Source organism: Lactuca sativa, chromosome 7 (genome assembly GCF_002870075.4).
Source record: "Lactuca sativa cultivar Salinas chromosome 7, Lsat_Salinas_v11, whole genome shotgun sequence".
Lineage (NCBI taxonomy): Eukaryota > Viridiplantae > Streptophyta > Magnoliopsida > Asterales > Asteraceae > Lactuca > Lactuca sativa.
In genome coordinates this window covers 60,708,589-60,726,434 of record NC_056629.2, presented here as the reverse complement: position 1 = coordinate 60,726,434, position 17,846 = coordinate 60,708,589, and the positions used below count along the sequence as shown (strand labels likewise).

Here is a 17,846-nt window from a genome sequence, read left to right as displayed (position 1 = left end):
CTATGCCTCGAGACAGCTGAAGACACATGAGGTTAACTACACAACCCACGATCTCGAACTAGGAGCAGTTGTGTTTGCTCTGAAGATCTGGCGACATTACCTATACGGTACAAAAAGCACGATCTTTACAGACCATAAGCGTCTACAACACATTTTCGACCAGAAAGAGCTCAACATGAGACAACGATGGTGGGTCGAGCTACTTAGTGATTACGAGTGCGAAATTCGTTATCATCCGGGTAAAGCCAATGTAGTAGCCGACGCCCTAAGCCGGAAAGAATATACTGGTCGTAGAGTCAAATCTTTGACTCTAACTATCCATTCACACTTGTCCACACAAATAAAGGAGGCTCAGCTCGACGCTTTGAAACCTGAAAACGTGGCGGGTGAATCCCTTAGAGGGATGGATAAGAACTTGGAAGTCAAGGGTGGCGGACCCTTATACCTCATGGATCGGATCTGGACACCGAAACACGGTGGCTTCAGAGACTTGGTCATGACCGAAGCTCACAAAACTCGTTATTCCGTCCACCTGGGTTCAGATAAGATGTATCTAGATCTTAAAAAGTTATACTGGTGGCCTAACATGAAAGCAGATATTGCTACCTTCGTGAGTAAATGCCTTACTTGCGCAAAGGTCAAGGTCGAATACCAGAAACCATCCGGTCTTCTACAACAACCGGAGATACCAGAATGGAAGTGGGAGCGGATCACTATGGACTTCATAACCAAGTTTCCCAAGACGATGGGTGGACTTGATTCCATATGGGTCATCGTCGATAGACTGACCAAGTCTGCACACTTCCTACCGATCAAAGAAACAGACAAGATGGAGAAACTTACCAGAACTTACATTAAGGAGATTGTAAAGTTGCACGGTGTTCCTTTATCTATCATCTCAGACCGAGATAGTAGATTCACTTCGAGGTTCTGGCAGTCATTACAAAGTTCCCTAGGAACTAGGCTGGATATGAGTACAACCTACAATCCACAGACCAACGGGCAAAGTGAGAGAACTATCCAAACCTTAGAAGATATGTTGCGTGCCTGTGTGATTGACTTTGGAAAAGCTTGGGATATCCATTTACCCCTTGTTGAATTTTCCTACAATAATAGTTATCATATGAGCATAAAGGCAGCTCCATTCAAGGCCCTCTATAGCCGAAAGTGCAGATCCCCTCTGTGTTGGGCTGAAGTGGGTGATACCCAATTAGCTAAGGGACGAGTTCCCGAAAGCACTCTCATGGGTCCGGAGATCATTCGGGAAACGACAGAGAAGATCGTTCAAATTCGTGAACGATTAAAAGCCTCTAGAGACCGACAGAAAAGCTACGTTGACAAGCATAGGAAACCATTGGAGTTCCAGGTGGGCGACCGAGTCCTACTGAAGGTCTCACCCTGGAAGGGCTTAATACGCTTTGGAAAGCATGGGAAACTCAATCCAAGATACATAGGGCCTTTCGAGATTCTCGCAAGAATCGGCCCTGTGGCTTACAAACTCAATCTACCGCACGAACTCAGTAACGTACATCCTACCTTCCACGTGTCAAACTTGAAAAAGTGTCTATTCGACGAGACTCTTGTTATTCCACTCGACGAGATCGAGATCAACGAGAGCCTCAACTTCGTGAAGGAACCAGTAGAGATCATGGACCGAGAGGTTAAGCAAACAAAGCAGAGCCGTATCCCGATAGTGAAGGTGCGCTGGAATGCAAAGCGTGGACCGGAATTCACTTGGGAACGTGAGGATCAGATGAAACTGAAATACCCTCACCTTTTTGCTTAGTTATTTGTAATTTCTTACTTTCTTAAATTCTAATTTCGGGACGAAATTCCTTCTAACGGGGGAATGATGTGACAACCCGAAATTTCCATTCTGTACAAACTATATCACTTCAATAGAAGTTATAGCAGTCACAGTTAACTTTCAGACTTTCTGCGTAAGTTTGAGTAATTCAGGGTTTACACTGCAGGAAATATCAGGAGAGTGGGTGCACTAGGGTTTTGTGCAACACTGTTATTCCAACACTCTATTATATTAGAGATCATTTAAGGAATAAAAATATTTTCTGCCAAAAATATTTCAGGACTATAAATAGATTTCTGAACCAAATTCATTCATTATTCACATTTCCAACTAGAGAAAATCCATTTTCTCTCTCACGGATCTTCGGGTTTTTATACAAAATGTGAGTAACTCTTTCTAGTAGTGTTAGAGTGCTTATTATGTGCTTATAACATGATTTAGATGGCTAAATCATTAGATCTAGGAGTTTACTCCCCAAGGTGTTCTTGGGCGGTAAACTCCTGAAACAAAGCCAAAACCGACCTTTGTGTTATACAACTGCTTTAGACTATTATGTATGTGTGTTAGGGACAAGAAAACATCCATAAATCACCCAAGTTTGGGAGTTCACGGCCCAAGAGTTGCATAGGCCGTAAACTCCCTTTTCAACCTCAAAATGGTGTTTTAAGGCCACTAAAGCTTTAAGGATTTTATCAAGACTAGTACCCATTAAATCTAAGGCCTTAAGCACATCAAAGAACACAAACAAATGAGAGTTTACGGCCCAAGTGTATCTTAGGCCGTAAACTCCATAGAAATGGACCAAAGGGGGGGGGGGGTTTAAGGCTCCTAAAGCCTTAGACAATTACCTAGACTTGTTCCCATTAAATCAAGGGCTTGAACCACATCAAAATCACTTAAAAAAGTGAGTTTACGGCCAAGACATGGTTCTTGGGCCGTAAACTCCTAAAAAGGGCACCAAAGTGTGCCTAATGCCTTCATATGCTTGGAATAAAAGTCTAGAACCTATACCACAAATGCAAAGGACTTGAAAGCATCAAAAACACACCATACTTAGAGTTTACGGCCGTAAACTCTAAGGGGAATGGCCTCAGGGCCGTAAACTCCTAATTGGAGTATTTCTAGACCTTAAACCCCTTCAAGGATGGAACCACCAAGTTAGAATAATTCTAGAAAGCATTTGGGACTTCAAAACACACAAATACCCCATGGTTGGGAGTTTACGGCCGTAAACTCAAGAGTTTACAACCGTAAACTCCATGTGTGTTAGTATATGAGGAGTAAACTCATATATGGGGTCCTTTGGAACCCTAAACACAAGTACCTAGTCCCACAATAGCTTAGATGCAATCCCTAAGGCTTAAAACACTTATGTAAAGTGTTTATTATGTCTAGGATGTCTTAACATTATCAATTAGTGATTTGAGTCTAATTAAGTGCATATATGTGTGATTATATGTTCATTAGGATCGTAGTGCGTGTACAAGTCCTCGCTTGACACCTAGCCATCATATACCGTTCAGTTCATCCCAATCACCAACTACAGGTGAGTTCATACCCCTAATCAATATTTTAAATGATTCTAAATGGTTTAATGGGGGGGGGGAATACAAGTAGATACAAACATGTTATTGAATCATTGATATGTATTTTATAACTGTGTTTGTCATTTAACAGATTTCACATGCTACAAAATGTGATGCATGAAATGGTTTTACATCTTAAAAACACATTGTTACCAAATGTTTTACCTTTGAAATGTTTATCAAAATGACATCAAGTCATTGTTAATTATTGTTCAAAACCCATAAGATGTCTTATAAAACCATTTTACATTCTTGAACTAAACTATGCATATACACTTACATTCTTATATATGTATTGATGTTATAGTTTACATCTTTCATTTAGTTTCCCACACCCTTGAGTAGTAAGAGTGTATAAACCTACATGATCAACCAGTTATATTATAGTAAATTATCATAGGGATAATTTGAAGATATCAAACATTACTTCTATTACAAGGAATCACACAAGAGTCAGTTCATTCATGAGTCTATACTAGTTCATTACCTGATACATGAGTACTTACAGATGTTTACCTGATACATGAATATGTTTACATATACTTACCTGTTACATGGACACACATACATGAATACCATACAGGAACACTTTTACATAGGTGCATTATCCTGTATTCACTTACTTGGATACTTGTACTTAGGACTACGAGGATGATTTATTAGTACTTACTGTGTAAATTGTCTTTCCTATCTCGGTTCAATGGGATAGCTAGGCGGGACTTACCATTCCGAACCCCACTGATTAGCACCAGTGGTCGATGACCATCTACGGAGGTCTAAGGTTACTACTTATATTAGGTAGATCGATTGGGACTAACCCTTCCACCCACCTGCTGCTGCTACAGAGGACAATTGGACAATCTTCGGATGTTCATTAGGTTATACCTTTCGCTTATTGCGATGATTGTGTTACTCCTAGTACCCAGCGATGACACTTACATTAATACTTGTTTTGGACAATCTTTGGATGTTCATTAGGTTACATATTTCGCTTAATGCGATGTTGTGTTAGTCCTAGTACCCAGTGACAACACTTACAGTAGTATATTTTCCTGTTTACTTTATTTTGTGATACATTCACATAAACGATGAGTTAGACTAAGCACTTTTAGTACTAGTCAATACAAAGGAAAAACTATCATTTTACAAACAAAACATTCGGGTCTTGGTAGAAGACGACATCTCAAACTGATAGAAAATAAGGGATTTTCTAGGGTTTTTCATACGTACATCAACATTTTCATTTAACGTTTTACATGGCCTTCATAACAGATTTTCACAAACAAGGCAATGACACTTATATACTTATGAATTCACCAGCTTTAAAGCTGATACTCGCTTTCAAAATAACTTGTATTCTCAGGTCATCAGTAGACAGGTACGGAGGCCAGGTTTTGAGAAGACGGAGCAGACAAGTCTCGTCTTTTATTTTGATTGTATATTTTTGGTGTCTTATTACAATGAAAGAACACACATGTATTAAACTTTACTTATAATGCAATGGACGATGTTGTTGCTTGTTTATTATATTACACTGTTGTGATACTGTACATGACGTCCTCCACCCCTGAACGTTTCCGCCGTTCGTGGTTTTGGGGTGTGACAGTATGATCTGTTAGTTCGGTATCCTAGAGCGTAGGATAATATTATATGTTATGTGAGTATAATCTGTTAGATCGGTATCCTAGAGGGTAGGATAATATTATGTTGTACGTGGCATGATCCGCTAGATCAGTTTGTTGTCTATAGACTGCTATGTGATTATCTGTTGTATGTGCACATGTTTGTTTGGCGGTTGAAGCTTATTTGCTTTGTGCGAAAGCCAATAGACCTGGGCATTCCAACCTGTTGGTTGTGGGCCGTGAGTATTCCATCCTGATGATGATTGGACTCGTAGTATGTGGGCATTCCAACCTGTTGGTTGTGGGCCCAGGGTATTCCATCCAAATGATGATTGGACCCATAGTGTGTTGGCATTCCAACCGGATGGTTGAGGGCCTGGGGTATTCCAACCCGATGGTTGACTGGACCCATAGTATGCTGTTATGATTATATGTACATTGTTTTGGGTATGGGTATTTTGGGGGAACTCACTAAGCTTGATGCTTACAGTATCACTTTATTGTTTCAGGTGCTTCATATGGTTTGACAAGGCGAATGCATGACTGTACACATCCTCGTGTTTTGGACTTATGGTTTCTGGGATACTCTGATATTAGATAATTTTGAAAACATTTTGTAATAACTAATGGCTTTTGGATGTTTGAAAAAGTTTTAAATTGACCTGATTTTTATGGGTGTTACATATAGCTGTATGGGCTACTTATAGGGGTTGTCCTCCTAATTACTCTAATTCTACACATGGCTTCTAAGAGGGCACACAACATCTAAGCTTGTTAATATATAATGGTATACTAATAAAATAGTACTTATTAAAAACCCTAAGACTTCTACACAAACACAACATCTAAGCTTGTTAATATATAATGGTGTACTAATAAAATAGTACTTATTAAAAACCCTAAGACTTCTACACATTGCCATCCCAATTCCATATATGTCTTATTAAAATGGTTTAAAAGAAACATAAGTCTCTCTCTATATATAGTAGTATACTCATACCAATGTACCTTAATTCGTTATTTCTCATAGTATACATATGTTTACTAAATGCTATTGAAATGTTATCTTTAAATATTCTTGATGATTATAACTATGTAACATAGATTATCATTGTTCATATTTTCTTAATATATACATAAACTTCTCAATATATAATGGTATGGTTATACCAATATATTCTTGATGACTCTTTCGATTCTTAAAGAATATTGATTATTTAAATCTACACGCTTGTGTTTCTCATATGAATACATATGATATATGATTAATTAATGGTTCTAATACCTTTAAATATGTTTCAAGATTTAAAGATGCAATCGAACTACTAAATGCATATGCTTTTCTCAAGCATACATATAAGATTACATGCATAATATACTTTTAAATTTAACAAAAAAATATATAACGTCATTAATGGACATATGTAATAACTTTAACTTATCCTCAAAGTTTATAAATTCTTTTACCCACCTAAATTATTGTAACACTTTTAAAGTGAGCGTAATAGTTGATCATCCGTGTGGTACACAAGTTTTAACATAATATAAAATGCATTCCGTTAATAACTAGATTTTCTGTTGATTATGGTTTAAAGTTTAAATTAGAACTAAAATTTCATTCAATTTAAGTTTTGATATTTGCATCTCCAACCTGTAACGCTCGTAAGTTAGGGCTAGATGATTTAGATGATATTTATATATTTATAGTACAATTTAACTACAAATGATAGTAGCATAATCCTTTTAGATTGCCCTCAAACCTAGTAATTGAATATGATAACTTTAGAGAGAGAGAGAGAATGATTTATTAATTTATTATATGATTAATAAATTAATTATAAATCAAAATAAATAATTTGTTAATATATTATGAGAATACTATATTAATTGAAATAATATTATTTAATTAATAATTAATTAGAATTAATTTGGAGATTAATTGAATTAATTAAAAGTAAGAGAACTAAAGGTGATAATGTTCAATAGTTGAGCAGTGAGCAATTCTAGAACCCTAAGGGTGCATTGGATGTCGTAGGGAGGAAGTTAAGAGATTAGGGTTATCTTGGAGATACATGCCTTATCCAACACCTTCCTAAACTCCTATATAAACCCCTAAGGGTTTGATATCTCGTTCATGCTCTTCCAAGAGGCATAAGGCCGAAATTCTCAGTCTCCTAATCTCTCTCTTCAAGTTCCTTGGTTGTTAGATTTTGAATGTAAATCATTAGAGGCACTACACTTGTGATGCTTGCTACCAAAAAATTTCAAGTAAGGATCCAAGATTGCTTTCAATAACAATCTTTAAGGTTAATTTTCTTATCTTATGAATTAGTTTGTTCATAGGAAAGTTTTGTAGACTAGCCATTCATAGTATTTAAAAACTAATTACAAAAATTGTCTCAGTAATTTACAATATTTTTTGGAGTTGCTTCTTTTGGTCTGAAAAAAGAAAAATTATCCCGAGACGAAGCCCGAGTTATGCACCTAGTTAATTATAGATTCACAAATAATTATTTTTTTAAATATTACTTTCACCCAAAAGACCATACATAACTTTCTTTTTTTAGCTTAGTGACCATGTTTGCATTGTAATTCAATACTTATCATACTTGTTTCTTTATGAAAAATAGTACTTCTTGTAGTCTAGCTCTAATCTTCGACCCTTGAGAACATTTGTCACCAAGGATATGAGTGTATCATTGACAATAGGAAACAAATGCTACATATCTTTTTAAGGAAAATAAATATATAGAATGTTGAAGGGATGGTTTGTCCTCGTTGTGATATTTGAAAGAATAAATTATAATTTCATAGCAAAACAAAAGTGCATTCTAACTAATAATTTCCAAAAGGTTAAAAGGAAATTGCGATTACACCACATTTAAAAAAAAAAATCAGCCAAGACTCAAGAGATCTACACCATTATATTCTGTCAAAATAGATGCCATTTTGAGAGGGAAAGATCAATAATGAACTCATTTTAATGAGTCATTTCAAAATTGGCAAGTGAATAATTTCACGTCAATTAAGATTAAATTAAACAGCTTAATATGTTGCTTATAATAGAGATGTAATTTAATTAGTTGTAGAGTGATAATAGAGCCGACATGTGTCATAAAATTAATTAGCACATAATATTAATAAAACTATTTTTTTATTAGTATAGAGATTTTCTAAATTAGAATAATTTTGTTGTGAAAAAAACGAGAAACGAGAAAACATGACAATTTCTTAGTTTTAAAGAAGAGGTGACAATGAAATGAGGAGTCAAAAATAATATACCCTCCCGTATTATTGTCTTGAAGTTACATAAATAACAGAAATGAGGTGCTTTCATCCATATAAAATATGGTATGACACAAATTATTGAAACATAAGAGATAGAGACATAATCATGAAAATAGTCACATGATGATAAGGGGATGACTTTTAACAAAAATAGTCATTTATTTATTTATTTACAGATTAAATATGCTTTGCAAATTCGAAATTTAATAAGTTGCTAAATTATTTTAAGTTTTTTGCCGATTCGAAATTTAATAAGTTGTCTTATTTATTTAAGTTATTTTGTAGACAGTCACTTTTGCCTAAATTTAATAATAAGTCACACTATATAACTTTTTTACCAACATGTTTTTCATTAAAAAATAACAGCAATTTTGCAGTAAGCATTATACAAAATTGATTGATAATTTACAAAAAATCGATGTTTATTTGGTTAAAAGTTTATTTATTTATTATATTTTGAATACTTTTGTAATAAGTCACAATATATAACTTTTTTAGCAGTATCTTTTTTCATTAGTACCTAATATTTTTTTGTGAAGACATACAAAATAGCAATTTTGCAGTAAGCATAATACAAAATTGATTGATAGTTTACCAAAAATCGATGTTTTATTTGTTAAAAGTTTATTTATTTTAGAAAGAATTTCGTATATACCTTGTTAATCTTCAAAATATCGTATTTGCCCAACCTAAAATCTAAATATCATATATATCCTTCTTTAACCTTTAAAATATCATATTTGTCCAAATTTATTTTTTTAAATACTATTAATTAGTTTTTATATTTTATAATCATTTTAATTTATGAAAAAAGCTAATTGACCAGGTTGCCTTTTAGCTTTATAACCCTTTTGCCATACATTTGAATTTGATGGACTAAAACACCCCTAGCTATCTAGCCCTTTTTCTCATCACCTAGATGGATATCGACGCTTTCTGAAATTGGAACGACAACCATATTTGTTGGTCTTTGCTCATGACAATAGTCGATATCTTCAGGTTCCGTTTAACTCTTGATTCAGCTTCCTCTGATTCTAATTTTCTAGGGTTTCCGTCTTCAGGTACTTTCCTGATTGGGATTTATTGAACAACATTAAACTCAGGATCAAGGGTGATGTGCGACAATTACAGGTGAGAGATTTAATTTGGATTGTAGAAATTGGCAAGTTGGTACCATCTGATAAGAACACATCGCATGCAACTCTCTCCATTTAGTGTAACAAAACCCATTTCTGCTTCACCTGTTAGTTGTTTTGGGATGTTAGTTTCCTTTTTCCAACCGTTAGAATCCATGACAATATGGCATATGTGTGATCATGTTCATTCAGATGTCATATGAATTGAAAAATCAAAATCAGATAATGACTTCATGAGTTTAGAAGTTACCTAAAAATGTCACTTTTATCAAGAACGAAGACATTGGGAGAACCACCATTTATATCTTCAATTACAATGATTCTACCTAGCCTCCTCCTCTCACCTTCCTCCCACATATGTCCAAGTTCTCTCCACGTCCCATTCTCACCATTCTTAAACCTCATCATCGTAACATCATTGTAATACTAATCCACTAGAAAAACACCTAAAATGGTTCTTGATTCACATATCCACACATTACTCAGAGCACACACAAGGCTTTAATAAGTCTAAAGACCATTCAATAACAACTCAAAATCCTTCTTCTTCTTTATCTAACAACTCTTTAGATTTATCACCCAACACCTCATATCTTAAGAAGTAAGAATTTTCAAAAGAACCCACTCACAAACCCCTCCCTCTTCCCAAAAAAGAGACCACGAGTCACCATGGAACCTCCAGTCAAGCTTATTATGTTCATGGTCATAAACTGATAACGTTCTTGATGTCTAAACATTGGGTCAATAGGATAAGTCAAGGTCAATTTGGAACTACCCATTTATGCAATGAGATCGCAAGATGGATAGATATATAAGTGTAAACTGACTTTGGTCAATCCCATGTAAGGCAAAAAAAGGTTTAAAATTAAGGGCAATTTGGTCAATTAGCTTTTTTTTTTTTTTGATAAATTAAGATGATTTTAAAATATAAAAATTGATTAAAAGAGTTAAAAAAATGTTTAAAAAATAATTTTGGGTAAATATGATATTTTAATTAGTTAAGAAGGGTAAATATGATATTTAGATTTTACGTTGGGCAAATACGATATTTTAAAGTTTAATAAGGATGTATATGAAATTCTCCATTTATTTTATTATATTTTGAATACTTTTGCAATTTTTTTAAAGAAATTATTAATGGAAACTTTGTTTGTCATTAAGCTAAAGTACTAATAATGATTAGCGACGCCCACATGCACCGACGCCTGTAATAATCGAGACAGCTAATTTCCTCACCATTCACGTCATGTTACAGTTTTCCATTACCAAATAGTCAAATGCCAATTAAATAAAATGGTAATTCCCACGAGTTGATTGATTTCTTGAGGGTTTGCATTTGAGGTTTGATTTCCATTGGTGGTCTTCTGCTAATTAGTCGAATAGGGCGATTAAAGCAGAAAAGATCCAACCTTGGAAGAATAGATTGAACCCCAATTAATCAAGGATTTCGCGAGGTTTCCTTCAATTCTTCTTCATTTCGTCGACGACGGGATTGCTAAGGATGCAGAGGGTTAAAGATCAGCAGCTTTCAAGATCTACAAAACCAGCCACCATTCATGCATCTGCTCAGTCCGGCGACCTTCCCGCCGTCCAGAGGCGTCTCCGTGACAACCCTTCACTCATCAATGATCGGAACCCCGTTGTAAGAAAATCCCTATCTCAAAGATTTATGTTTATTGAAGGAAATATGAGAAGCTTACATCAGAATTACGATTAGGGGTTTTGTATACAAGGCTATCTTGATGTGTTTTTTTGTTGGTAATATGAATCCCATAACCAACTACTTTTTGTGTGATTTTATTCGTGAATCTTGAAAATTAAACATAATTGGCAATAACTGAGGAACCTATTTTAAGTTGTTCACAATTGCACACCACCTGTTTGATGTTATGCCTGAGTGGAACTGTGACAGAATTTTGTTCTTCTGATGTATTAGGGTTCTATAAGGGGTGACATTTACCCTTTTAATTTGATTATTTACATTCATGAATCTTTCTTTATGCAGATGGCAAATACACCCCTTCATGTTGCTGCTGGTCATAACAGTGTTGAAGTAGTTAAGTTTCTCTTGAACATGGCAGGACCTGAAACAGTTGAGTTGGAAGCAAAAAACATGGTGTGTAAAATCTTTATTAGATTTGATTATTCATATACTCTGTTTATGATTTTCACTTCAAAAAATGGAAACTTATTGTCTTGCTATATTTGACTTTGCAGTATGGAGAAACACCATTACACATGGCTGCTAAAAATGGTTGCAATGAAGCTGCAGGGCTTCTTCTTTCTCATGGAGCTTCTACCGAAGCTAAAGCAAATGTATGCATTTTGTTTCTGTCATTTATTGAGCATTACAATATTAATATAATCTAATCTTGATAAAAAAGTTTTAATCTTTATCATCCATATGCAGAATGGAATGACTCCATTGCACCTTTCTGTTTGGCACTCACTCAGAGCAGAGGACAGCTCGACTGTGAAGACATTGCTTGAACATAACGCTGACTGCAGTGCCAAAGATAATGTACCACTCACAGTCTGACAACTTTTTTTTTATCTGTCAGACAGGACACAGGACACGACATGACACGACACGACAGAATGGTTGTACATTGTTTGACATGGATCTGACTTGTACTGTGTTTGACATGCATGAGACAAATCTGTACTTTTTATTTTTTACTTTTTGTTATCTGTAAGACATGACACGACATGACATTACAGGAAGGTATGACTCCTTTGAATCATTTGTCACAAGGACCAGGAAACGAGAAGCTACAAGCACTTCTAAAATCTTACCTTGAAGAACAAAGAAAAAGAAGAGCTGTTGAAGCATGTAGTCAAACAAAAGCAAAAATGGATGAACTTGAAAATGAATTATCAAATTTAGTGGGGCTTCATGAGCTTAAATTACAACTTAGAAAATGGGCTAAAGGGATGCTTTTAGATGAAAGGCGAAGAGCCCTTGGTTTAAAAGTTGGGACCCGTAGACCACCTCATATGGCCTTCCTTGGTAATCCAGGAACAGGTAAAATTACTTGTATACCATTTTGTAATTTCGGATTGTGGGGACGAAATTGTAATTTCCAAATTGTATTGTATATAGGTAAAACTATGGTAGCTCGGATTCTTGGAAAGTTACTTTTTATGGTTGGGATTTTACCAACAGATAAGGTGACAGAGGTGCAAAGAACAGATTTGGTTGGTGAATTTGTTGGTCATACCGGACCTAAGACAAGGAGAGTGGTAAGTGATTCTTGTTCCAAATTGTGATTTTCTTGATTCTTGATTAGTGGTCGTTGTGTGATAAAGACCAAATTACCCTTGATGGGAAATGGAATTACTGATCTTTTTGCACATGTAAAAAGTTCAATTTACCTTCATGCGAAAAAAAACGGGAGCAATTTACCCTAATGCGAAAAGACCAAATTACATAGTTTTTTTTTTCTCAGATGTGAAAAGACTAGAATTACCCTTGTGTGAAAAAGACCAAATTACCCTTGATGGGAACTGCGGATCTTTCCTCACATGTGAAAAAGACCATTTACCCTTGTGCGAAAAAAGACCAAATTACACAGATTTCTTCTCAGATGTGAAAAGACTAGAATTACCCTCGTGTGAAAAAGACCAAATTACCCTTGAAGGGAATTACTGATCTTTTTACACATGTAAAAAGACCAATTTACCCTCGTGTGAAAAAAAGACCAAATTACCCTAGTGCGAAAAAACCAAATCACACAGATTTCTTCTCGGATGTGAAAAGACTAGAATTACACTTGTGTGAAAAAGACTAAATTACCCTTGATGGAACGTTTGGCACATGAGACACAATTACCCTTATGTGAAAAAAGACCAAATTACCCTTGATGGTACTATGGATCTTTTTGCACATTTGAAAAGAAAAAGTTACCTGTGTATAAAAAGACCAATTTACCCTTGTGCGAAAAAGACCAAATTATCCTCAATGGGAACTATGGATCTTTTCGCACATGTGAAAAGACCAAACAGAAACCCTTGTGTTGGAAGGCCAAATTAACCTTGTATGCAAAAGACAAAACTACCCTTTGTGTGAAAAGACCAGTTTACCCTTGAACCATGTATTCAAAAGAGCTGTTTTTTAAACCAAAATAAAATGAAAAATTGCAGATAAAGGAAGCGGAAGGCGGGATCTTGTTTGTGGATGAAGCATACCGATTAATCCCGATGCAAAAATCAGACGATAAAGACTACGGATTGGAAGCCCTTGAAGAAATCATGTCAGTTATGGACACTGGCAAAGTAGTAGTCATCTTTGCAGGATACAGTGAGCCAATGAAACGTGTAATTTCTTCAAACGAAGGTTTTTGTAGACGTGTGACAAAATTCTTCACTTTTGATGACTTTACAACCCAAGATTTAGCCAATATTGTTCATCTAAAAATGAAAAACAACAATCAAACGGAAGGAAGCATATTATATGGATTCAAATTGCATCCTTCATGTACAGTTAAAACATTAGCAAATCTAATAGAGACAGAAACAAGTGAGAAACAAAGAAAGGAGATGAATGGAGGTTTGGTGGATCCTTTGTTGGTTAATGCTCGTGAGAATCTTGATTTGAGGCTTAGTTTTGACTGTATGGATACAGACGAGTTGTTGACTATCACTTTAGAGGATTTACAAGGTGGGCTTAGGTTGTTTTCGCGATGAATGAAAGGTGTTGTGTTGTTGGGGGTATTTTGGTAATTTTTCGATCTTTATGATTGTATAATTGGTTATGGTTTTATATTATATGTAGAAAGGGGTAGGAGATTGAGTTGAGAAGATGGAATTTTGGATTGGGGTAAGAATTTGGTTGTAATTTTTTTTTGTTTGTGTAAAATTTATATTGGATTGAGAAATTGGTGGATGCAATCATATATATGGTTGGTATTGTTTTAAACTTTTAATTAAGAAATTGCTCTTGTTAAGTTTAATATGTTTTAAGCAGTGTTTTGAAAGCTGTATCTGTGGCGTTTGTTTTGGATTAAAACAAAAAGCTCAAAAAAACAAAAGCTACTTCAAGAGTTCAAGTAGTGTTTACAAGTTATAATTTTGCAAATTCACTTAATTACAATTTTTTAAAATCAACCCGTGTATTTTAGATAAGTCATTTTATGTAACATTATATGTTTAAAAATCTTTCAATTATTTTTGTTGAATATTTATATACAAATAAAAGCTACAACTAACAATTTCTAGCTTCCAACAAGTTTTGTGTCTTTAGTGTTCGATGCTTTTGGTTTTGGGCAAACTTTAGTTAAATTAAATTTATTGAACATAGGTGTAAGATCTATATATTACACAAGTTCATTTTATATATATATATATATATATATATATATATATATATATATATATATATATATATATATATATATATATATATATATATATATATATTTGTGAAGTTTGAATTTATAAGATATATATTGAATTATTAAAATTAAATTGTTTTTTTTTTCTCTTTTAAATTTAAACAATCAATTTAGTTAAATAAACAAATAAAACTAATGACACTTTACTTTACGAATTTTAAAATTAAAAGGAAAATTAATGAAATTGGGATGTATTTATTATTATTACATTTAAACTTTATATGAAATTTAACAAAATGGAAAAAACCATAAAATAACATGTGCAAAAAAAAAAAACTAATTTAAAATAACTACAAAATGATATGTGACAAAATGAATGAAAGGGTGCCATGCGACAAAAAAATAATTATTTATTATAGTAAGATGGTTTGAATAAATATTTTTTAGATTTTGTTTTTAATTAAACTTGTGTAATGAAAAACAGGTTTGATAAATATTCCAAGCACCCAATTCAAATTTTTATCATAAAAATTCATCAAATTATCGAATGTAAAAGAGCATGGGGGCATGAATCAAATTTATTATACTTAGTAATAAAATGAAAATTAGATAAGTTGAAGTTTATGTAAGATTCTTTCAACAACGACGCTTTGGCCGAGTGGTTAAGGCGTGTGCCTGCTAAGTACATGGGGTTTCCCCGCGAGAGTTCGAATCTCTCAGGCGTCGTTACCATTTTTCATTCACGATGTTTTTTTAGTCATAAATCATATGAATTACTAATTAATAAAAGGGAAATACAATAAAGAAATATTATTTAATATTTAAATATAGGTTTTGGAGGGTAGTTGAAAAGAGTAAATGTCAGAGGAGGTTAAGTGGCTGTGTCTATATTTGGAAAGTATGCAGAGCCAGCATGCTCTACAATTGTGGAGGCGCTTTACAGTTTGTCTGCACCTGCAACCCCACCCATAATATATACTATTTACTATTTACTTTTCCTTCAAATTCTCTTTCATATTGTGTCAATATAACATTTTTAATCGATAACAAAATAAAAATAATAAAACATAGACCGATTGATAACATGTTAAATGTGGATTTTTCCTGTAATAAGGTACATGACATAGTTAAATGTTTTGAATCATCAATCCATGTCTTCCTGCGAGCTGCAGCCCCTTGATTATCAAGATATGACACTTTTAGTCCTTCATCTTCTACATTCTTCCAAAACAGCTACCTGTCTCCAGCCCAACAGCAGTGCAGCCCATCAGCTTTAGCCCACTTGCTACGTCTTACACATTAAATGTTACTGCAACACATTTAAACAAACAATTAACAACACATTAAAAGTTAAAATTAAAACAATTGAACAAGGTTGAGATTGCTAAACTTTTTTATACACTCTCATTAATACACATCACCACACCATACTGGGATGGTGTTCATGTGGCTTAGTCAGCAACAACTCATGACGTGGTGTCATGGTATATGCATATCGAACAACCTTATATGTGGGAATATATAACCTTATTTTATTAATAATTACCATATGTCTCATTAAATATTCAAAAGCAATGACAAGTGTTGAAGAATTATCCAAAACAAAAAAAAAATACCCACGTCAAACGCAAACGGATTTTTTTAACATAAATAAAATAAATAATGTGCGGGTATATCACTTTCTACCTGGATGTACAAATGTTGATGTACTACGTACAACTGGTTCAAGGTACACTTCATGTTTGTTGAATTATGGACAAAATGTTCAGAAGGGAACAGCAAAAAAGGAAACTCAACAAACGTTTTAATACAAAATTAATAAATAATAAAATCAGCCTTTTTTTCTTAGTACATATACTTTTTAATTTGTAAACGTTTTAATATAAAAAATAAAGACTTTCTACATATTTAAACTATTTAATTCCAGTATTCCAGTATTCTTCATCTTCACAAACTCTCTAAAAATAATGGAGAATCGCTTCAAATCACAGGTCTCTAAAATCTTTCAATCTACTTTCAATTCTTGCCGGCCGAAAAACAACTCCGACGTCTCCGACCGCCACTTATCCTTCCTGAAAACGCCCCACCACCGCCGCCTCATCGACCTTTTCTCACCAAAACCACAACCACTTTCTTCAACCTCCTGTAACCTCAAACCCCATCTTTCCCGGCTCGGAACCACACCTTATCCGGCGAACACAGACCGGCATACACCACATTCCGTTTCTCCTCTTCACGAAAAAACCTCCAAAAGAGGACGTAAAAAGAAACCCCATCACCGGAAAAGAAGAAACATTGCAAGTTTTTCGTCACTCACAGATAACTATTACAATAATTGGTGGAGTAGCGACGAAGGTGATAAAAGCAACGGTGAAAACACTCTGTTTTCCCGTCGATCTTTCTCTTCTGAATCATTAGAATCACTTCGTAAAACCAGAGGTAAAAGGAGCGGTAGCGGCGTTGGTGGGTGTAACGATCGGGGAGCGACGGATGTGGTGGCTGTGGCGAAAGAATCGAGTGATCCACATGAAGATTTTAGGGCTTCAATGGTGGATATGATTGTGGAAAGGGGAATTTTTAGAGTTGAAGAACTTGAAAAGTTGGTGGAATGTTTTCTTTCGTTAAATTCTGAAGAGAATCACAAGGTTATTTTTGAGGTTTTTGCAGAGATTTGGGAGACTTTGATTTCTAAATCTGATTTGTGCAAGAATGACTGAGTTTTCAAACCATTGTAGTTGTAAATTTAATTACGAGAAGAAGGACTAAAGTTTCTGAAAGATGATTATGGTGATTATTGTAATTATGGTTTCGTTGTAAACTGATAATCATGTTTGTTGAAATACAAAATTAAATACTAGAACTCATCACAATTACTTATCAAAAAAGATAGAGATTACCGTTTATCGATTATCCCCACGGTTATAATTTAAGTTTTGGATGTAAAACATTAAATATCCGCTTAAGGCATGGAGAAACTAAATAAACTATTTTTGAAAAGATTCCCCCTTACTTAAATAAAGCTTATAGATTATTTCTAATTCAAACATTTTTGGAAAAGTTGATTTCTCACGCCG

The 17,846-nt window shown here is 34.3% G+C and overlaps 2 protein-coding genes and 1 non-coding gene across 3 annotated transcripts; all 3 read left to right on the top strand.

The window, feature by feature from the left end:
• The first annotated feature begins 10,671 nt into the window (after positions 1 to 10,671).
• Positions 10,672 to 14,385, top strand: LOC111883803 (uncharacterized). The gene is made up of 7 exons (XM_023880125.3): positions 10,672 to 11,081; positions 11,445 to 11,555; positions 11,657 to 11,755; positions 11,850 to 11,960; positions 12,161 to 12,464; positions 12,543 to 12,682; positions 13,583 to 14,385. The coding sequence occupies exons 1-7, from the start codon at positions 10,941 to 10,943 to the stop codon at positions 14,123 to 14,125; spliced, it is 1,449 nt and encodes a 482-aa protein (XP_023735893.1). The 5' UTR covers positions 10,672 to 10,940; the 3' UTR covers positions 14,126 to 14,385.
• Positions 14,386 to 15,416: 1,031 nt separating this feature from the next.
• Positions 15,417 to 15,498, top strand: TRNAS-GCU (transfer RNA serine (anticodon GCU)). The gene has a single exon. It is a non-coding gene; the product is annotated as a tRNA-Ser (tRNA).
• Positions 15,499 to 16,459: 961 nt separating this feature from the next.
• Positions 16,460 to 17,590, top strand: LOC111883891 (transcription repressor OFP8). The gene has a single exon (XM_023880223.3). The coding sequence runs from the start codon at positions 16,740 to 16,742 to the stop codon at positions 17,487 to 17,489; it is 750 nt and encodes a 249-aa protein (XP_023735991.1). The 5' UTR covers positions 16,460 to 16,739; the 3' UTR covers positions 17,490 to 17,590.
• The last annotated feature ends 256 nt before the right edge of the window (positions 17,591 to 17,846 follow it).

Bases quoted from the DNA above. Each gene is read 5' to 3' on its own strand.
- LOC111883803 (XM_023880125.3), top strand. From the start codon at position 10,941: ATGCAGAGGGTTAAAGATCAGCAGCTTTCAAGATCTACAAAACCAGCC. The intron at 11,556-11,656 runs GTGTGTAAAATC...TTGACTTTGCAG, and splicing joins AGTTGGAAGCAAAAAACATG to TATGGAGAAACACCATTACA. The intron at 12,683-13,582 runs GTAAGTGATTCT...GAAAAATTGCAG, and splicing joins GACCTAAGACAAGGAGAGTG to ATAAAGGAAGCGGAAGGCGG.
- LOC111883891 (XM_023880223.3), top strand. From the start codon at position 16,740: ATGGAGAATCGCTTCAAATCACAGGTCTCTAAAATCTTTCAATCTACT.